The 23,425-nt window shown below is 39.7% G+C and overlaps 1 protein-coding gene across 4 annotated transcripts in view; it reads right to left on the bottom strand.

Moving 5' to 3' along the window:
• The window catches only part of RREB1 (ras responsive element binding protein 1), a 176,765-nt gene that overhangs the window by 51,976 nt on the left and 101,364 nt on the right, over nucleotides 1-23,425 (bottom strand). For all 4 annotated transcript variants that reach the window (XM_060774777.2, XM_067467514.1, XM_060774779.2 and 1 more), the window contains 4 exons: nucleotides 21,362-21,476; nucleotides 21,011-21,216; nucleotides 13,414-13,503; nucleotides 10,993-11,156 (listed from right to left, as the gene is read on the bottom strand). In XM_060774777.2, coding sequence (XP_060630760.2) covers nucleotides 10,993-11,156; nucleotides 13,414-13,503; nucleotides 21,011-21,127 — 371 coding nt within the window. In that variant the 5' untranslated portion in view covers nucleotides 21,128-21,216; nucleotides 21,362-21,476. The remainder of the gene's footprint in view (nucleotides 1-10,992; nucleotides 11,157-13,413; nucleotides 13,504-21,010; nucleotides 21,217-21,361; nucleotides 21,477-23,425) is intronic.

The raw sequence follows: 23,425 nt of genomic DNA, 5'->3' as shown, positions 1-23,425 counted from the left end.
CTGTAGATCTAGTCCAAACCTCAAAGTACCACACCACACAGACTCTATAATAGCAGAGCTTGAAACATAGTAGACTTAGTAATGTCATAAGCAAGACTAAAGTCATTGCACAACATTACACAAGCATGTTCAGGCATGGACTCTTTCTCACATGCTATGCACAGAGAATTAATGCAGATGCTAATGTGAGTTACTGTCTAAGTTGAGTTTAAATGGTTGAATGAGTATCATGTAGGTCACAAAAAACTATCGACACAAGATGCATAATAGGGGCTGGAGAGGATAAAGTTCAAAAAGAAGAGTCCATACAACAGAATAATAATTTCACAACCACTAACTTAGCACAGAAAGGAGAATGTAGAGGTAATGCACAAACCGTTCTTCAAAAATCAGTGTAATTATGTTTTATTTGCATATTTTGCATGCATGAAACTGACATAAATCTGAACAGAAGTGATGTCAGCATTGTAAATATTAATGGTCAGTTGATGAGCAATACAATCTTATTCTTGCACTGTTAATATTAAATGTGAAGGAAGAATTAATCAACTGAAAGTACATTCAACATTTCTAAACAATTGCTTTGAGAGTAACTGGTAAGTGAATAGATTCTTTGGGACACAATTTAGACTGGAGGAATATTTTTTCTATTTAAGTGAAAGAAAAGAAAAGAAGGGCCCATTAATACTTGGACATCTAGTATACAGAGATTTTGTATGGAATCTCCACCAGGTCTGCAAGCTTATCTCTACAACCTTGAGAGCTATAAACTGACATTCTTGGGATTCTGTTGAGTACTTGCCTGGGAGCAACATCAACTGCCTTGGGGCTACTTAGATTCTACATGTTTGATTTAAAGCAATTAATATTATTTCCACTTTATACATTGTCTTCTTCTGGTTTTTTTTTTAAACTAGGTGACAGTACATACAAACATAGTCTAAGTCTAGAGGTAACTAAAAGACACCTGAGAACAATAACTATAAAGAAGAAGGGGTTTATACAACTTAATCTGACGTAACCCAAGCAAAAGGATCAAAGTTCAGTTCCTACGTACCACTCAATTACTGTATATACCCATGCACAAGTCAACCTCATGTAATAAGTTAAGCACAGGCTTTGAGGCCAAAATGATGGATTTTTATAATTGGTATTATAATGTAATACAATATACTACTACAACTAATAATAATAATATATTATAATTATATATTTTATATTACATGTAATGTTACTAATAATATTACAGTTTAAGAGCATAGTACAATACAGAAATATTTAATACTAATATTGTGCTATGCTGATAATATAATATTTTGTATTTATATATTACTTGTAAGCCGCTCTGAGTCCCCTTCTGGGTGGGAAGGGCAGCATATAAATGTCGCAAATAAATAAATAAATAAAGGTAAACGTTTCCCCTGACATTAATTAAGTCCAGTTGTGTCAAACTCTGGGGGTTGGTGCTCATCTCCATTTCTAAGCTGCAGAGCCGGCGTGGTCCATAGATACCTTCACGGTCATGTGGCCAGCATGACTGCATGGAGCACTGTTACCTTCCCTATTGATCTACTCAATATTTGCTTTTTTTTCTAACTGCACGGTTGGCAGACACAACCCATCAATAAGTCAAGAGTCATTCCACAGAAAGGAAAAAACACTAATGTCATCTCAGGGGGCCAGATGCCACAGAGAGTGTAAAAGGGGCCAGTTCTTCATTTAGGTTCTCCCAGGAGAGGATAAGCTCTTGTCTTTTGCCACTCTATTGAGAGAACAGGATGGTTCCCTTTTTTTTATAAGAATTAAGTACAGTACTCACATTGACCCACGGCTAAGTCAACTCAGGTGTTTGGGTTGATTTTCGGCCTAAAATTTCTAGACTTGTGTGTGTTTGTGTGTATAGTATAGTATAGTATAGTATAGTATAGTTTCCATCTACCTGGTATGCACAGGTTTCCCTGTGCTGGCAAATGAACCACAGGAATCATTACATCAGGTCATACTATTATCCCAGATTGCATCATATTGTCTACAATAGAAGTGAGGAATGTGGCTCTCCGAATCAGCTACCATGAAAATTTACACCTGGACCAAAGGTAATTGAGAGTATTTTTAAAAAATAGCAATCAGTTATCAGAAACTCGTGCCAGCTGTAAATAACAAGGCTGCTCCCATAGGCTTTGATGTGTACTGCTAGAGGGCATTCGCTCAACTCCATCATCCTTCTCTCAACACATGCCTACATCTTTGACACAGAATTTCTACACTGCATAGAGTTTTCCCACCAGTGCTAAAGAAGTGGTGCCAAAGATTGTGGCTAAGGTCAGCTCCATCAATGTAGCACAAGATCAGGCTGTTAATCAACAGAGATCCAAAGGACCGCACTCTGACAAATAGAAAGCTTGTGGAAAAGGCAAATAGTAAAGTGGTGGGGGCAAAAAGGGAAGCAAAACCACACTAAAGCTTTATTTAGTGCAGACTGGAGTTCCCATCTCTGTCAGATGCAGGCTGAAATAAATCTCCAGAATGAAATCCTATAGGCTGATCATTAAATAAACTGTAAGAAAATGGATGCACAAGCAGCATGTGAGCAAACAGGTACCTCAATGGAGGTCGAAGAGCAAAAACAGCTTGGGGCGGAAGGTGATGAAAGAGTCCGATATGAAATATGGAGGACAGTACACTTAAAGGACATTCTGTTCAAGCTCTGTTCTATAAGGAGTGGTGTGTCAGGCAAATTTGGACATGTAAGAAGCTCAAGCAAATTCACAGTCAAGGATGATGATAAAGATGCTGAAGTAGGTATAAGTAACTCAATAGCAGTCTCCAAGGGGAGGTGGTAGTGGTGGTGGTGATGATGATTATTATGTTTATTTATACCCTACTCTCTCCAAAGGGGATTCAAAGGTTCTGCTGTACCAGTCCAATTTAAATGAATGGGACTTCTGACACCTTTTTGTTCATTACAATAGGACTTGGGCATAAAATTTTTGGAGAAAGTTATTTTTTTAATTCCTAACAATCCAAAACCTGCCAGACTTATTTTGAGAATCACATTTTTAAAAGTTCCTGGAATACCGGTTCCTGGATTATTTATTGTCAGAGCTTAAAAAGAGGATGTAAGACTGAATCTACACCAGCCATAGGCAAGAAGAAGAAGCTGGGCATGTTTTGCGAAGAAAGGTTTAAGGAATGATATGAACACCTTAAAGCAGTGGTTCTCAACCTGTGAGTCCCCAGATGTTTTGGCCTTCAACTCCCAGAAATCTTAACAGCTGGTTAACTGACTGGGATTTCTGGGAGTTGTAGGCCAAAACACTTGGGTACCCACAGGTTTACAACCACTGCCTTAAGGGCTTTCACAAAGAGGGTGCTGACTTGTTCTCTACTATCTTGGAGAATAGAACAAGTCTAATTGTTTTACAAGAGGGTAGATTTCAACTGAACATTAGAAGAAACATCTAAACAGTGAGAATGATTTGGCAATTGAACCAAGTGAAGCGGTAGGATCTCCTTCCCTGGATGTCTTCAAAAAAGAGGGTGGCCCCTTGACAGATACCTTCTGGGGATTATCTAACTGGAATCCTGTATTAAGCAGGGAGTTGGACCTGTTAACTGATAAAATTGTAAAAGTTGGAAGGGGCTACATGGTTCCACCCAACCATCAGTACATGGTTCCACCCAATCATCACTGGGATGAATTATGAAGGCCATGGAATCCAATTGGCTTATCAGTGTGAGAAATTGAAAGAGGTTCTCAATGCATGGCTGTTCTGCTCTGCTCCCAGACAAAGGAAACCCCATTCATGTAACGGATTCCATTGATCTAGACCAGGGGTCCTCAAACTTTTTAAACAGAAGGCCAGGTCATAGTCCCCCAAACTGTTGGAGGGCCGGATTATAATTTGAAAAAAAAATCAATGAATTCCTATGCACACTGTACATATCTTATTTGTAATGCAAAAACACTTAAAACAATAAAATAATTAAAATGAAGAACAATTTTAACAAATATAAACTTATTAGTATTTCAATGGGAAGTGTGGGCCTACTTTTGGCTTATGAGATAGGATTGTGTTGTTGTTGTTGTTATGGTGTGCTTTCAAGTAGTTCCAGACTTAAGTTGACCCTGAGTGAGGGCCGGGTAAATGACCTTGGGGGGCCCTTAGTTTGTGGACTCCCAATCTAGACAAATGAGATGAGAAATCCTACTCATTCTGACTCTGTAGTTCTGGATTCTTAGTTTAGGGGTTTTTTAAGGTAAAAAGGTTAACTGCTACATGGAGGTAATAAAAATACAATGATGTGGCAGAACAACAGGTATGGAGGACAGAGGTATGCAACGTCAATATATTTCAACCTGGCAGAGAGCTACATAGTAATTCCCAAGAGGTCTTTAGTTTGCAGTCTGCATCACTAATTGGCTCCAGCAAAGGGACGAAGAGTCGGAGACGACTGAACGAATGAACAACAACAACATCACTAATTGGATTTTAATGTTTTCTCTCAGGGGCTCAGTTAAGGTGTAAGCAAGGCCTTGGAAACCAATACATTAATATATCTAATCTTTCAATGTCTCACTGGCATTTTACCTGTAGCCTAAGACTCCAGAGTACGTTCAACCACCTACTGATGGTGGAGAAGACAAACAGCAGCTATCACCACCACCATCACAATCATCTACTTAACAGTTTCCAAGTAGCAGCATGGCCCGGAACTGTTTAATGCTGCAGTGGTACCACTAAATGCTCACCAAGTATTTGTTTCTACTTCCAGATCATGTCACTGCCTGATAATAAGTTTTAAGATTGTATCTACAAATATGTAGCTAGTTTCATTCAAAACAAGGACTTTAAATGCCGAAAAGGCACTCTGGGAGGTATAGGAAGCTTGCTTTAAAACTAGAAGGGAAGGTAGGTTCAACAGATTCTTAGAAAAGAAATGAAGGCATGTGAACATATGTGGTATAAGACATGCCCTTACAGCTATGAATCACACGAAGTAGATGAATATCACTTCAGCCTACAGACTAGAGAAGGAAAATGCAAGCCTGTACATAGACTTTCATATTTGCTTTTTCCAACTAAGTATGTGAACACATCTAAGGCTTTTTGTTGGATCGGATGGGAATTCTATCAGCCTCATGTTTTGAAAGGAGAAGGCAGAGACGAGATTTCAACATGGAGAGAACCTGTAGCCTTCCAGGAGTTTTGGAACCCCACAAACCCCCAGCAGTATTGCCAGGGAGAAGAGGTCACACACATTGAAATCCAAAGATAACATTTAAACCGATAAACCATTTCTGGAAAGATATTTGGAAATCTGAAAGTTTTATATTCCTAATTTAGAAATTTCAGAACGAACCTTTAGTAAATCTTAGAACTATGAAATAGGAAAACTAGAGCTAGATCAGGCAAGTTTAGAGAAGTATATCTTCCTACTTTCCATATCCCTTATTTCATGGCATATATGAATCCTGTGACAGCAGAATGTGAGGTGCATAAGATTACACCGAGTATTTTTCTCCTATTAAACTCCAATCAAGAGGAAATCATACATGACAGAAAGGCAATTCACAGTATGAGGAAAAAAGACTCAGCATGGCAAACAGACATATAGCTAGCTCTCTGAGTGGCCTAGTGCATTAAGAAACGTGTAAACTGTTTTCAGAGACTCCAATGGCAATATATGAGGCACACTAAAATAAGGACCTCTGGCACAGTAAGAAAACAATATGCAATTTTACACTAATTGTACCTTGATTTGGACTACTTTACACAACCATTCCCATACTGCTTCCTGACTTGAGAGCATTTCCTAAACTTAGTCTGGTTCTATGACATGAAATAGAACAGAAGTTCCCAGAAAATGCAAAGACATTACCAGTTTCACAGAGATGCTATAACTTGTATTATGCTTCTTAGGATGCAAAACCCAGTACCCACAGGGCAGAGACTTGTTGCACAGTTTCTCCTCCAAATTTTCCTCACTCGCTATAAAAAAGAGTTTCTGTTTCCACATTGCAAATGATGTCATGGAAGCAGGATTGTGTTGTTACTACTCTGGAGTGACTGTGCATATACCTGCAAGCAAACGTGTATGCTGCCGTCTCCACCCAACATCAGTTCTAGCCCCAAAGATGGGTTATAGCCAATGAGTGCAATAGACTGTGGAATGATCTTTTGGAAGAGATTTGACAGCTAAATCAGCTGTCAGAATTTAAGAGAGAACTGAAGACCTATCTCTTCTGGCACCCCTACCTAGTCAATTTTAAACTATGAATTTTAAAGTCATGTCCTATGTCTACTGTACTTTTATCTTTGTTCTGTATATTTTAATATGTGTATTTCATAGAAATACATTATAATATATGTATTTTACTTAATGTTTTATGATTACGTGTTTTCCTCAAGTCATAAGGAAGGATGGGTCAGAAATAAAAGTATTATTATTATTATTATTATTATTATTATTATTACTATTACAACTGTTTTGGTTTGCTCCTGACATGGTGAATAAATAAATATTATTATTAATTCAAATTTTAAGCAGCCATTTAAAATGAAACAATATAAGACATAAGAAATGTAGAAATCATCCAACCACAGGCCAACTTAAAAAAATAAAATCTCTTTAAGAGCAAGAGAGACTTATGTGGATTTCCAAGGAGACGACATTTCAGACATATAGGACCATCAGAAAAAAATCTCTATCCTTGATGCTCAGCAACAATATAACCCCAAAGTAAGGGTATGGATGAACACAGCAGTATCCACATCTACATCTATACATACACTGGGGTGCAAGCGGTGAGTATCAGTGCAATTAGTTCTTCGAATAGCCTCATTTCAAGCAGCTTAAGCCAAAGAAGTAGACGCTACGGCCCTCCCAGGCTTTGAATGACAATCCTTCACAATCTCCTAGCACTGCTCCAATGGATAGACTCATACAAAGGGTAGCCCAAGACAATGGGAGGACCAAAGGTTCTCCACCTCATCTCAAGGCTTAAAAGATCAATAGTAGTACTTAAACTAGAATGATAGCATCATTATAACTTTGTGCTCATGAAAACTATATAATCAAGATCATGTTAGTTGGTTTTAGGAAAGACTGAACAAATTAATCTGTTAACATTCTTCAAAGATAGGCAAAAAATATCCATGTGCATAAGCAGGAGAGATCTGACTACTGGATGTCTGGATGGAGGGGGGACAACTTGCACTATCAAGCCTTGTCTGTAAGCATAAGGCCAGGGACTAGTGGAAACAAGTCACCAGAACCGATTTTGACTGAAAGCCAGTTTACCAGCAGAACTCTAGTCCAACAGCAGCAGGTTTAATAAGTCCATCGGTAGCTGGAGAAACAGAAGAATCTGTCACCATGGGGAGAGAAAGCCGCCAGATCTCACTGTCATCATTGCAGCGTCTGGCTTCCAGGTGGCCCCAAAATTAAAGACACTCTTGAAAGACTGCCTTGGAAACTTGCCAGCATAGGAAAAGTTATTTCAAGAGTATCATTAGCAACAAGGATCCATCCAGAAGCCAGGAGTTGCAAAACCATGCTGCTGAGAGCTGGAAGCTCCATTTCTAGATGGCAACAATGATGGTTCTCTCTGCCTTCTGCTACTGCCACCATGGAACCCTAAAATAAGTGCAACATACTAGTGTAACGGTTTCTTGTGCAAGCATAGTACAAGAAGCTTCTGGCCTTTATGTATTTTATTCATCACACTACATTTCTCTGGAACAGGGATGGGTAAGACGGAAGTCTAGGAGTCACATTCACTTTCAGTTTCAGGAAGCCTCCAGAGCTCCAGCCACTCCTGGTAAAGCTAATTATGAGATGTGAGGGAGAGGAGATAAAAAAAGACAGAACTGCACCCCAGGAAACAATGTTCCTTTCAAAATGCAAACTCCCCAAAGGGCCTTATTTGCCATCTAAAAATAAATAAATCAAAAGTATTCTATGTCCAGTTTCAACAATAGGGAGTAATACAGTCTGAAGCAATTCAGAAATGCGTGATAAAATAGGTCTTCTGAAGCTTCTGGTCCTTATTTTAGAAGACGGGTGGGAATCACATGGCCCTCCAGATGCTGTTGGAGTCCAATTCTCAGCATCTCTCAGTTTAAGCTATACTGCTGCAGGCTGCTGGGATTTGCTATCCAATCATATCTGGAAGGTCACATGATTGATGCCTCTGCTTTGGGAGCTCCTTTTTGCTTTCTTTCACTTTCATTTTCCTTATCTGCCAAATTCCAAAACATAAAACATTCAATTCAGAATGTAAATATTCAGAACTGAGGGTGCTTGGGAAAATATACCACATGAGCAGAGTAACAGTCCATATGGTTTAGCATTTGGCTTGTTGGCATAAAAGAACTGCATTTAAATACCCCCACCCAGGAAAAAAAGGAACCAAAACATTCATTCTTGAAAGGGAGGGAGTAAAAATAGTGTTTATTCCCAGGCATGTGCAAAGAACTGAACCTTTGTCACTCTCCAAACCTATAGAGAGATGTTTGCAGCTTGTGGCTTCTACGTTTAATTAACACCATACCGTAGGGTGCACTGAACAAATAACATAAACAGATGTAAACCACAAATCAAGCATCACTTAAGTAGAGTTCCTGGAGGGGCAGTTTAGGGGGATTTTTACTGCCATGCATCATGCCAGTTGATGGCTCAGTCACCCCCGCCCCCCAAATAAGAACTCTTAAAGGTTTTTTAACGTCTAGCTTATATTCTGAGCAACACAATATTCTGAATACATTAAAAATACTTTATTTTTACATTAAGTGCATGTGCCTACTCAAGTTTGTACAGAACATATCACCTTTCTGCATAAAATCCAGTCACGAAGAATAGCTCATCAGGAATTCATACAAATACTTCTTTAGGTGCTATTCCTATAGGTAGCTGAAGAATGGTTCCAACTTTTGGGCAAATGTTGAGTATACTAATTGAGTCTGAAATACACTGTTTCATTCAACATACATGAACATGTATTATTTAGGGAAATCATGTCTTTGGATTCACTTGACATCTCTACAAATGATGCCATTGCCCCTTGGTAGTTAAGCTACTACTTGGATTACTTAGAAACATATTACCCATGCTCTCCAAACACAGCATCAAATTTAAAAGAGAATTTGCATTGCTATTAGCACTCTTACCCAGAGGTGATCAAGATATTTTGCCACCACAGGCAAACATGACAGTGAATTTTACTCCGAAGTTGGGATAAAAAAGTGCTCTCCACCATGCCTAAGCAGAACAGGTTGTCAGGGGGGTTTTGATACAAGCTTCGTGGCAAATAACCTTGCCCCCTTAGTCTTTCTTCTCTTAGAAGAAAAATACTATTTGACTGATCACATCTCCCCTTACAGAGCAACTCAGACACTGCGGTCATTGGAGGAGGCCCTGCTGTCGGTTCCACCCCTGTCTCAAGCATGGCTGGTTAGGTCAAGAGAAAAGGCCTTCTCCATGATCATCCTCCCCCCCCCCCCCCGGTTTCTGGAACTGCCTCCCTAAGGAAATAAGATGCCCCCCTCCCTCCTCGCTTTAAAAAAAACCCTGAAAACATACTTCTGCTCATTGGTTTATGGTTTTGTATGAAGAGGAAGGGGACTAGATAATGATTAGATAAATCAAGAAATAGTTTTCTAAAATCTACAGAGAAACTTGCAGGTACACCTCAGCAAGAAAGAATCCAAAGGTGGCAGCCTAAAACCCAGAACTTCAAGCCATGGCTGATTCCGAATGAGAGATTCCCTCCTGGGCACACAGAAGACTGGGCAACTTGGAAGGCATGGAACAGACTATGCTCTGCCACCACGAGATGCAGAGTCAACCTTAAGAAATGGGGCCACAAAGTGGAGTCCACGACATGAGAGAGTGGAGAAGAGCAAACCACAGACCACCAATTACAATGCAGTCTGAGCTCTATCACATAAACAATGGAGGACCTTCTTATAGAGGCACTCAAGTAGCCAGCTCCTGTTCAAAGGACATTTAGTATAATGCCAAGTTTTTAAACTTCGTATGCGGTTTTAAATATTTATTTATTTATTTACTACACTTTTATCCCGCCCTTTTCAGCCCGAAGGCGACTCAGGCGACGTACAAGCAGGCAACAATTAGATACTGAACACACATAAATACATCATTTAAAACAGGTGAAATCACATAATAAAATTCGTAATAAAAACCGTTTAAAACAATAAAAAATACAACTGTATCCTCAATTCGTTTCTGACACAATGTTTGCCTTTTTGTGATTGGAATCTGCCCTTAGATAGGGCGGAACATAAATAAAGTTATAATATTATTATAAATTATTATTATTAGTAGTAGTAGTTGTACCACGCAGCATAGTTCATTCTAACCCTAATAACAATTTTCAAAGTAACCTGAGACATATTGATTTGGGATTAGTTGCTCAGGTCCTTTGCTATGTATAAGGCTGCATTAAGAGCAGCTGTATCTCAGATTAAGGTCAACGGAAACATTCTGAAGAATAGCAAAACACCACTGAATGATGGACCTAAATTAAAACAGTCAAAAGAATGTTGGTGCTAAGAAATTTGCTGACAAACAGGTCCCAAGCAAATAGATAGCCACACGCCCAGGGCATGGGTTTCCACCTTTTGGCAAGTTTCTTCAAAACAAATCATATTCTAAAGTAGAAATGGGGAATCTTTGGCTCTCCAGGTATTTATGTATGATTATTCCAAAATGCTCTTTTCTATTTATTGGCAATGTGGTTACAACTGAAGGGAGCTATCATTTAGCAATACTTGAAGGGACACATATTCCCTTAAAAGCCACCTATTATATGTTGCAAAGAGCTGTGGTCAGGACTCAAGCCAAAGAGGAAACCTCGGAGCTGACATCTTTAAACTCAATAGAGCATGCTACATACGCGTATTTTAAACACATCCACATATCTCAATTTCTCCCCACCCACATTGTCATCTTATTACTGGCTCTCACCTGTGCATGTTTCCATTGGTGGTAAATGACTGATCACAGACTGAACACTTATAAGGCCTTTCACCAGAATGCACCAACATGTGGCGATCGAGGGAGCTGGCAGAGCTCAAAGACTTTCCACAGATGCTGCAGGAATGGTCTGTCCCACCAGTGTCAGTGTTATGCTAAAGGAAGCAAGATTTTTTTTAATTTGAGATTTTCTTGTACCATATCAAGGACATAGCAATATATCACAATCACTACTATCATCATCATTGAAGGTTCAGTGCAATCATCATGGAGTACCTGTGTTAATTACACACATCCTTCTAATTCTCTGGTTTATGTTTTGACCTAAGAGTAAAGAATACTGCAAGGGATCACTGAACACCACAATGATATTGTCACTCAAGAAAGAAGAAAAAATGAGAATGCAAATACATCAAATTCTCAATGTTTGAAAGGCCATCATACAGAAGTCTGGGTAGGACTGTGGCTCTTTTCTTTTAAGTATTACATGGATGGATCTACTGCTGAATGTGAATGGTCACAGTTTGAGGTTGCATGAAACAGAAGTAGGCAACCTGGTGTCACCCGGGTGCATCTACACTGTAGAATTGCTACTTTAACTGTTATGAGTCAGTGGTATGAAATATGGGAGTTATAGTTTTACAAAGTCTTTATCTTTCCTTGCCCAAAGTGCTGGTGCCTCACCAAACTACAACTTCCTTGTTTCCACAGCATTGACCCACAACAGTTAAAGTTGTGTCAAAGTGCATCAATTATACAGTCTAGATGTACCCCGAGATGTTTAAGCCTAAAACTCCCAAAGGTCTTAGCTAAACCAGCCTATAGACAGGGATTATGGGAACTGTAATACACAGACTTCGCAAGGGACATCCAGTTGCCTGCTTCACAATGAGGCAATCAGAAAAAAATGAAACAGGGGGACTAACTGGAAGTGATGCATCCTTTTTCTGAATGTGTGTATCAAGCCCTTAGAAAAGAACCTTAGGAATCATGTAATGCAGTCTTTCCCAGTCTTTCTGATGTATTGTACTACAATTCCCATGTACAACTTCTCAGCAACACACTCAGATGGCAGCTTTAGGATGTTACTGGAACTGCCATTAGTCTCATGGTCAAATTGTTCTTGTTCAGAAGCACAGTTTGGAAAAAACTTTAGGGGAGCAGAACTCATCTGAATAACTCATACAAGTGGCAGATGCTCCTCATTTCAGGTCATCAAGATCACACAAATTGCAAGATGTTCCACATGTGGCTTCACAGTTTTCACTCAAAAGGCTTCTGTGTGTGGCCCAGGTGTGAATATTGCTTATTCCTGCAAAATTGGTTTTCAGCTCATCCTAGACATGAGCTAGCTAAGAATGAAAGTCTAATGACTTAAACCTTTTAACAACAGATTTCCATCTAGTCTTCCATTTTGGAAAAACTGTCAAGAAACCCATTGCTGAAAAGAGTTTCCGGATTTCAACTGACTGAAATCTTTCTTCTCCCTTATGCTCAAATCATTATATTTTTGCCTTCACTCTGCTACGTGAACAGTCGTAAAAGCATCTGTTATGTCCCATCTCAACTTTAATGTTCTGTCTTCCAAAAGCTGACAATCCTCAACTTCTGCTTGCCTCGCACACATTTCTGCACTTCCTAACTGCTGAGATCACCAATTCCTCTTCACGTCCCATTAAAAAGCTACTTTACTGCAAAACAGACTAGAACACAACAGTGCTGGGGTTACTCAGTGGTGAACATAGCAATGAAGTGGGGTGACATACTGACGTCTGTGTTCCTCTGTGTTGGTTTCCAAGGAGGACAGAAAGTGACAAGAGGAAGCAATATGATGCCCTCCATAGATTTTGAACCAATCTCAAAATTCTTGAGGATCAGCCATGATATGTAATTTATGGCAAGTTGCAGGCCAAAACATCAAGAGGGAATTAGTATGGCACAGCTCCCAGTTGTACTTTCAACAAGCTTCTATAATATTTGGTCCAGGAAGTATCCAACATCTAAGGCAGTGGTTCTCAACTTGTGGGTTCCCAGGTGTTTTGGCCTACAACTCCCAGAAATCCCAGCCAGTTTACCAACTGTTAGGATTTCTGGGAGTTGAAGGCCAAAACATCTGGGGACTTACAGGTTGAGAACCACTGGTCTAAGGACATGACCCATAGAGCATGTAGTTAATGAAAATATCTCCCTAGAAAATGTTCACATATCCATGAAGTTTTCACTCATCCAGCTATTATGCACATTGTTCTAAACCCAATCCTCTACGGAACTGAAGAACTTTTTAAAAGCTTGTGATTATTTCACACCACCATAGAAGAACATTTCCAGGTCTGGACGTCTCAACTAGTTTACTGTGGTAGGAATAAGAATAGGAAGAACCTCTCACTGTGAATTTTTAAAATATGAGCTTACCTGGCGAATGTGCATAGTCAGATGATGTTGGGTAGTGCAAACTTTTTCACACAGAGGACAAATATAGGAAGACTTGTCATCTTTTGTTTCCTGTTTTATAAAACAAAGTTACATATGAAAATCTAAACAACTGTGCATAGCCCAATTCTAATTAATAATAATAATAATAATAATAATAATAATAATACGAAATCCAGCATATAGATCTTGTTTGCTGTGACATACTGTGTTTTTGTGTCAGTAAAATAACAACAACAACAACAAAATTTATATCCCACTTTTCTCTCTTAAAGGAGACTCAAAGCGGATTTTAAAAGGTTTGGCTGTTCATTATTTACTGAAATAATATCTCAGGATTCAAACACCATGTAAAAATTCAACATCTTTCTCCCTCACATTCATGTAGAAATATTATACAGTATAGAGAAATCTACATGGGAAATTACTCTAAACCAATAATAATAATAATCATCATCATCATCATCATCATCTTTATTTATATCCCACCACCATCTTCCCGAAAGAACTCAGGGCAGCTTACAAAGGGACTCCAGGGTGTGGCATATATCATAAAATGGTACGTAAGTATAAAACAATAACATATAAAATCATAACAACAACCACTACCAACACATATCACATAAAAGTGCTCAATTTTAAAACGCAGAACACCCGTAGATAAAAACAAGCTGCCAGCAATTCACAACTAAAGTGCCATAGTGTCAACCTCATATAGGACCATTACAGCCTACTTAAGGTCAAAGGCCTGTTTAAAAATCCATTTCTGAAGAAATTCTGAAGTCCTGGCCAATGTTGGAGCATTTGGGGAGGAAAATTATCACAATGCTGTTTCTGCCAGATATGTCAGACCAGGCCTACTGGGTCTGAACAAAGGACTACCTCTGTTCCCAATGACTGTGCTAATAGCTCTGGGAAGTACACAAGCAGGAAACTAATGCAGCACCAGTACTCTGCTTGCGTTCTATAGAAACTAGCACTTGGGGCCACTGTGCCTCTGATCTAGGAGGAAGCTGGCTTTCACTCTTCATGAATTTGCCTAATCCCCCCTTTTTAAGGCTATGCTAGTAACATTACAACATCGTGTGGTGACAAATTCAACTGTTTAACTATGCACAGCATGAAAAAAGAAACACTTCCTTTTGTCCTCCTTGAATCTCCCGCAGTCAGTTTCATTGTCTGATACTAGATTCTGGCATTACATTTTTTTTTTTTTTTTGCCAGGCCGGGGGTGTGGGGGGTGGGGTGGGGTGCTATCTTCTCATTGACTCTCAATACACCTTGCATAAATGGTCTTTCTTGTGATTTTGCTGTGGGGAACCTGACCAAATAACATGATACACAGCTGTAAAACAGGACATAACTGTCCTGTAATAACAATACAACACAAAAATTATAAGACTAAAGAAGGTAGTGGTTTTCAAGTTTTGTCTGTACATAGAATACACTGATTTCCCTGCCACATTGATGAACACTGCAGAAGATTCTCGGTCATTTTTCAGGAATTCTGTATATTTGAGATTCTAGCAATTGTCCATATGGCTCACCCAACAGAAGCCAAAATTCTGGCCTTCGGATGAAACCAACACTACCAGAAATAGTATAATTTAAGTGAAGGTCAGTAATGGAAGAGTACTGCCCCATCACTCTTGACCTTCCAGTAAACTTTTGAACAATCCCAAATGGAGAGGAGGACTATAGAGAGAAAGGGAATGTGGTATATATTCTAAATCAGTGGTTCCCAACCTGTGGTCCATGGACCACCAGTGGTCCGCAAGAACTAAAATATGGTCCGTGGCCTCACTGTTGCTACACTGTTGCAACAAGAGCAACTTGTCTAGCAAAACCCTCTTATAGTGTTGAGGCTTGTTAAATATGGTTTTCTGTGGGAGAACAGGTGGTGACCACTGGATGGCATGTGTTCTGTATCAGAAACTAGAGCTGATATGGCCTATCCAATGCAGTTTTCTGAATCAGCACCCCAAATAACCAAACCAAATCTAAAGTTGACCAAAAACTGATTCGTATCCCTTTTGGTACTAATGTTGGAGAATGGTCCCTGGTCAAAAAAAGGTTGGGAATCACTGTTCTCAACTGTAAGGATGAGCAGAGCCAAACCAAGATATTCTGTAGCTCAAAACTATATTTAGGAAGGTCATGGTATCACCCTCTAGTCCAGTGGTTCCCAATCTTTTTTTTTACCAGTGCCCACTTGACCAGGGACCATATTAACCAGAGACCCCTTGACCAGAGACCACTTTGACCAGGGACCTCTCTCCAACATTAGTACCAAAAAGGTTATGAATCAGTCATTGGTCATTTAGATTCAGTTTGGTTATTTGGAATGCTGATTCAGAAAACTGCATTGGATACACCACATCAGCTCTATTTCTGATACAGAACATATGCCATCCAGTAGTCGCCATCTGCTCACCCACAGAAAACTGTATTTTAATAATCTAGAGCTGCGGACCTTATTTTAGGTCTCACAGCGCACCACAGGTTGCGAACCACTGCTCTAGTCCTTTAAACCATATCTGGCAGGTTTTTAATCCTTTTTTCATTTTTGAGGCTCTAGGCCAGGATGGACAACTGTGAAAGACTAGGAGGGATGCATAGGAGATCCTGGAGAACTGACCCCTTATATCTGTCCCCTCAAAAAAAAAATCAGTGTTTGCTCTCAAATGCCCTTCAGGGATATTTTAAGTCCAATAATTGTTTTTTGTTTTTAATAATGGGAAGTGAGTAGAAGTCCAGTGGAACCCTCAAATGTGGTGGGCATGCATTTGGGAACAAAAAAAAATTGAAATGTTTTGCAAAAAGTCAAAATCAAGATTCCATCTTTCTTATTTCAAGGATGTTTAAATCTAGGGGGGTATCATTACATAGATTTTATCTAGATGCACATCATTACATAGATTCTATATGCTGGCATGAAATGGAGCTCTGGAACTAACTCCTAAAGCTTCATCTTATTAACTCTCATCCAATCTATACAGATGTCATGCATCAGTTAAGAACAGAAACAGCTTCCTTGGAATTAAGTGGTAAGGATTAGTAGAGCTGGGTATCATCAGCATACTGGGGATATCTGTATTCTGACAGCTTCCATTTGCTCCCAGATGCCTGCCAATTCACATATGCTTCTTTACACAACTCTGGTGTATTCTTGGCGTTGCATGGAGAAGCATCCGGCTTCTGTATTTTCCTCTCCATCCCATGCTAGCTGTACCTATTACCTGACTCATTCAGCCTAAAATCTAGATCTCAGTACTGAATTTTAAATACGGACTTCATTGCTATAACAATACTTGGCCAAGCTACTGGACTTTTTATCTCTACCATGCCCTATTTTTATACCACCTAGCCTAACAAAGAGTTCCAGGAAACACAAAAAGTTTGACTGCTTTTATGGAATTTTACCTAGTCCTCACTGAAGTTCTGTCCTGTATGCACTGGATTTCACTACCATGTTCCCAGTCTATGACCTTTTGTAACAACTTCCTAAACACATTTATACAGTCATTTCCTTTCATCTGTTTTTAGATTCCTTTCAAAGAAAACAAAAGGTGGTAATACCTGTGCATCTTGCATAAAGGTTTTTCCAAGGACCTTTTGCATCGATATAGAATAGCCTTCAAGTCCAGATTTACTGCAGCCCTGTTCAATGTAGGCTCAAAGTGGAGAAAATCCTTGCAGCTCTGCTGCTCATCTAGATGCCTAATCCTTTGGGCTTCTCTGTGTAATCACACTACATTTTCCCTGGTGCAGAAAGGCTAGCACTCTAGGCAATGCTGTTAATTGTTTTGAACCTTGCTTTCTGACACTCAGCCTTTTGAAATCAGCACATAAACAAGCTAGGAGCAACATGGAAAAGGCAATTCAGCCAGAATTGATTACTGCAAGCCATAGGGTTTAACATTAGCTCAGTAAAGCCCAATCCAAAGTCTCCGCCAACTGCCTCCCTTTTTCCCCTCACTCTCATTCAGGATCTGGGGCTACTGAATATCTGTAACAGCAATGAAGCAAAACCAAGAGTAGCTAAGAGAGAGGATTTGTGTTAAACACCAATATTTTGGCACAACTTCTATAAAACAATTCAGCTGGAGAATTTTCAGGCGCAGCAGTGGGCTGCCGGACAGGAACTGTGCTGACTGTGGACGTGAACTTTCTCCAAGTCAGAGACTAGATTAGCAGCTAATTTGATAACAAGTCTGGCTTTTATTAAAGTGACCTGGCATTGCCCTACTGATGGCAAATGCTGTTTGGGAATTCTGTGTCACATTATACTTCCCTTCCCCTTTTATGAAACTACAGAGCTTGGAAAAGGTACTCTTTTCAGATTACAACCCTTACCCTGGTGCCCCTTGAAGATTCTGTGGACTGAAGTCCAAAAATAACATTAATTAAGGTCGGAATGGAGAGTAATTTTTTCTAACATGGCTAACAATACTGCCACAGTAAGAACCGCTGAAACAGAGCTATGGACAGCAGTGAAATCTAAGTATTACCCTCCTCTCAAGTTGTGTATATACTCGAGTATAAGCCGGACCGAATATAAGCCAAGACACCTAATTTTACCACAAAACTGGGAACAGGTATTGACTCGAGTATAAGTCGAGCGTGGGAAATGCAGCAGCTACTGTTAAATTTCAAAATAAATATAGATGCCAAGAAAATTACATTGAGGCATCAGTAGGTTAAATGTTTTCAAATATTTACATAAATATTTAAGATAAGACTGTCCAACTCTGATTAAACCATTATTCTAATCTTCTTCAATGTAAATGTGCTTACGTATCCTTCCAATAATAATAAAGAGAGTAAAAATAAATGTAATATAATAATAATGAGTAAAATAACGGAAATGTAATTACAACAGTAATAATGATGATAAATAGAGTAACATAATAAATGTAATAAAAATAACAATTAGAGAGTAAAATAATAAATAACCTTGACTCGAGTATACGCCAAGGGAGGCTTTCTCAGCCTAAAAAGGGGCTGAAAAAACTCAGCTTATACTCAAGTATATACGATAATTGTCTGGGTAATTTTTTTAAAAAAATGTATTAATCTTGAAAATGCCACTCTCTCATTGAATAGAGGAGCACTGTTCTGGAATAAGAGGAGCAGTCTTGTAGGTTAAATACCATAACAATAAAATAATGAAAACCATCATTAGGTGACCTGCTTGCTGGCACCTGTTGAGGTACCTCAGGGTGACTTTAACAGCATGCCCAATTTGTGCTGAACTTCTATGCTGACTGCCAGAGAAAGCAACTCTTGGATATCCTCCTTGATTTATTTATTTATTTGTATAGTGCAAGCATCCCTCTTAATCCTGTCACATTTACTCTCTTGATCTAATGCCCAGTGAAACGGCTGGTGGAATTAAAAGGTCAGTGGCTCCAAGCGAAAGCCACTCACAACTGAGCCAGCCAGCCCACCCCTCTGTCTCGCTCATGCTTTTCCTACATGGTGTAGCATGATATGCTTTGACCACCCACCAAATCCGAAAACCATATTTGTGCTACCTAAGGCAATCTCACGGAGAAATCAATGGCTCTCTATTTCAACACTACATTCTGCAAAGTGTACTGCAGAGCAATAATAAAATAACAATAAAACTTTATTTGTTCCCCGCCACCATCTCCCTGAAGGGACTCGGGACAGCTATACAAAGTGCTCAAGGTGCCACACATAAAACAGAATTACATATCATCCAATCAATACACAATTTGACTGAATACAAACAATGGACAACATCAATTGATAAAATTTAAAAATTTAAAAATTGTAAAACCCAGTCATACTTGTGGGCCATTGGGTTTTTTTAAACGTGAATTAAAGGGCTGAATCACAATGGCTGATGTCATCACATAACCATAGTACATTACTCCAGGTCAAAGGCCTGTGTAAATGGCCATGTTTTTAGGCTTGAACATAAGGTTTGGAGATTTGGGGCTAATCTAATTTCTCTAGTGAGGCATTCCAGAGCCGAGGAGCCACCATTGAGAAGATCCACACTCTCATCCCCACCAACCACACCTGTGACGGTGGGGTCTGGCACTAGGGTGGTGGGACTGAGTGAAGGGTCTCCCCACCAGTTCATAGAAGGAGATGTGATCTCGAAGATAGGTTGGATCCGAAGAGTATAGGGCTTTATAGGTAATAACCTGCACTTTGAATTGGGCCCGGAAACTTGTCGGGAGCCAGTGGAGCTGCTTTAATAGGGGCGTGGTTTGCTCCCTATAGCTAGCCCCAGTTAGTAATCTGGCAGCTGACCTTTGTATCCCACATAGAGTGCATTACAATAGTCCATTCTGGATGTAACTAAGGAGTGGACCACCTAGGCCAAGTCAGGCTTTTTGAGGTACGGTCGCAACAAGCACACAAGTTTTAACTGTGCAAATGCCCTCCCAGCCACTGCCGATACCTGAGTGTCAGCAATGAATCCAGTGTCAGCAATGACACTGAAGCCCTGTGTCCTCAGGGGGAGCATAACCCCATCGAGCACAAGTTGCCACTCTATACCCCAATCAGCCTCGTGGCTGACGAGGAGGACCACGGTCTTGTCTGGATTAAGCCTCAGCTTGTTGGCCCTCATCCAGTCCATCACAGCTGCCAGGCACTCATCCATGAGTATGCTTTGATATGATCCTCAAGGATCTAAGATTTCTCATTATCCATTGCAAACTAAACCAGGCTTTAAGGTCAATGTTGGGAAATCTCAAATAAACTATCATTTGAGAGCTACAAGGAAGAAAGCCTAGAAGAAAGCAACAACAGACTCCTATTCCTTCTGCAGAAAGATCTTATTATAAAAAAGGAACAGGGAGGTAGAGCTGGTAGACAATACAAGACAGACACTGGGAGACTTTGGCCCTCCAGATATTTTGGGCTCAGTATGACAGATTATGGCACATGTGGCTCATAACATCTGGAGTGCCAATGATTCACTAGGGTCTGGCAAAAGAAAAGGGAGAAACGCAAAAGCTTAACAGGCTCACTGACATGTCACAGCTCTTGCAATCATATTCTCAGCCTGGGCCAGCCCTGATATCTGGGGGAAAAGAGTAGATTGCTTCAGATTTAAAAATTCTGGTGCCATGAAACGGTGGCAGATAGAAAAAAATCATTTTATTATGCTTTCATTGCTAGAAAAGGCCATGATAACTTGTAGAATTATCTGTTTCATGTACCAAACTTAACTATGCACTGGGGTGAGGGTGGCATTTTTTTGTCCTACTTCACAAATCAAAATGTCTACATACAGCCCTATTTCCAGTCATCACGACAATTATTTAACAATGACAATAACACCGGTGGATGTTGTCCCTTGTTTACAAGCATGAACAATAACATCTCCTTGTATGAGAACGTGTCCAAAGCTTGTCAGGATTGTCACAGTGTAAGTGAGCAAACCTGTATGAGCTGGATCTGTTCATACATAAAGCTGCTGAATCCATAATGGTTGGAGTACATGACTTTGCGACAGAATTCAACAGGAAGGCTAGGAAAGGGTTGGTTACCCCAAAATATGGCACTCCTACATAACAAAAATGCTCATTTTTACCTGATTTCTCCTGCCAATCCGATTGGGAGCAAGAGGTTTTGATGGGGATTTGATGTTCGGAGTAGCTGGGGTGCCATTTTCAGCAATGTTCCCCAAGCTCATGATGGCTGCCATCATTATGTCAAGAAGAGGCAAATCCACGCCTCCAGAATACTTTGGGAACTCTGTTGCTGTTGCAGAACTGCTCAAGCTCCTGGGTTTGTTCTCTAAAATTATAAAGAGAAAAAAATTGAAATGAATTATTGAAATTGAGAATCTGGTGTGTTCATGGAAATAGTAAGTCTAGTTATCTCAACATTATTACACGCTGCTGTAAGCAGCATCACCACTTATTTTTAAAGCAGACATTACCTTCATTTTCCTTTGTTGACACTTGTTTGGTGAGGTTTCCTTCCTTCCTGCTTTCCTGTTTTAGTATTTAGAAATCGAACACCACCTAGATACCCAGTCTTCTCCTTGGCAGCACCTATTAAGTGAGAAGGCAAAGAGAATGGGAGAGATTAGATTTTTGATGTGTGCTTCAGTTGCATTAATATGATGCAGCACACATGCTAAACCCAAATAACGTTAAGGCAAAAGAAGACTTCAACCAGACACACATGTTTTCAGAAACTAAAGTACATCACAACAAACTGAAGAAGAATGTATTGTCGAAGGCTTTCATGGCTGGAATCACTGGGTTGTTGTACATTTTTCGGGCTATATGGCCATGTTTTAGAAGCATTCTCTCCAAATGTTTCACCTGCATCTGTGGTAAGCATCCTCAGAGGTTGTGAGGACCTCACAACCTCTGAGGATGCTTGGCATAGATGCAGGCGAAATGTCAGGAGAGAATGCTTCTAGAACATGGCCATATAGCCTGAAAAACCTACAACAACCCAAAGTGAGGAAGAACCCAAAATGCTTCTTGATACTTGTGGGTGGTGAAAAAATATTAACGTATTAGCTATCATCAGTGGTTCCTCATTATCAAAACACTTTGAAAATTTTAGTGGCTTGTCAAAATATGAGATCTTCTGACTTTTTTCATTCCATCACCTGAGAGATGCATCGGAACCCCTGATTTCAAGAATGCTTCCATGTACAATAATACAGAGACATGATAGTGGTATGACGGAGGACAAGAGAAAACAACAAGAGCAAAAAAGGGCATTGACAACATCATTTTTAGCCAACAGGTCCAACTGATGAAAACTGAGTGCTGCTGAATACTGGCTTGCTAACTCTGTTGAAAAAAAAGTTAAGAAAAGAAGGAAAATTGGAAGTTTGTCTTGGTAGCCACCTAAGATGGGGGCAAAGATTTCATATGGCGCTCTAAAAAAACCTTACATGAGCATAAAAGGAAACCAAGGATACCACACAGAGCTAGCTCCACAATACTATCTAAGCATGCACTCAACTGCAACCAATAGCAGGGTATACATTTAAGGGTTGAATTGAATTCCACATAGGTTCTCTAGGGCCACATTCCAGTGGTGTTTGGAGCTATGGGGGGGGGGGGGGCAAAACACCAGCTCTGACTGTTATCTCTATTTTGCTTAAAGTTCTCAGGAGAGGCCGTTTGGGGTTTTTTGGAACAAGAAATGAATTTATAAAGGAATTGGTCAGCTACCAAACAGGGAAAGGGGTGAGGCTATCTAATGAAGTCCAGAAAACCAGATTTGGCAGCATGGCCTGGGATTCTCCTCCCTTGGGATGCAAAGCCAGCATAGCATTGTAGTTTGAGCTTTTGACAATGACTGTGGAGGCCAGGATTCAAATCCCTGCTCAGCCATGGAAACTCACTAGGTGACATTTGGCAAGTCACCTAGTTAGTTTAAGATCAACTGGGGAGGCTATGCTCTCTGTCCTGCCTCCGTCGCAAGTGCAGTTCGTAGGGATGAGAGACAGGGCCTTCTCAGTGGTAGCTCCTTGTCTCTGGAACTTCCTCCCCAGCGAGATTAGATCAGTGCCCTCCCTCCTTAGCTTTAGAAAGAGAACAAAGATGTGGTTGCAGGACCAACCCATTGGTTAGTAAAATAATGCAATACAAAAAAAATAATTAAGGAATGGCATTCCAGGCTATGGTGTACAATTTTTTTCATCATGTGATTTTATTATTTAAACCAGGATGATTTCAATGCTTTGTCCTATGTTTAATGGTTTTAATGATGTTAAGTTAGTTATATGAAGTGATTAGTTATTATGATTATGATTTACTGTATGTTGGCATTGAATTTTTGCCATTAGTATGTTGTAAACTACCTTGAGGTTAGAAAGGCGATATATATATACAGTAAATAGACAAATAAATAAATAAAGTGACATTCTCTCACCCTCAGAGTACGGGAAGGACAAACCCTTCTGATCACATCTTAACAAGAAAACTCTTACAGGTTCACCTGAAGGTTGCAGTAAGTAGAAAATGACTTCAGG

The sequence above is a fragment of the Anolis sagrei genome, chromosome 4, assembly GCF_037176765.1.
Source record: "Anolis sagrei isolate rAnoSag1 chromosome 4, rAnoSag1.mat, whole genome shotgun sequence".
NCBI classification, from domain to species: Eukaryota; Metazoa; Chordata; class Lepidosauria; order Squamata; family Dactyloidae; genus Anolis; species Anolis sagrei.
The sequence above is the reverse complement of the archived record's forward strand: the minus strand, read 5'-3'. Positions and strand labels throughout refer to the sequence as shown.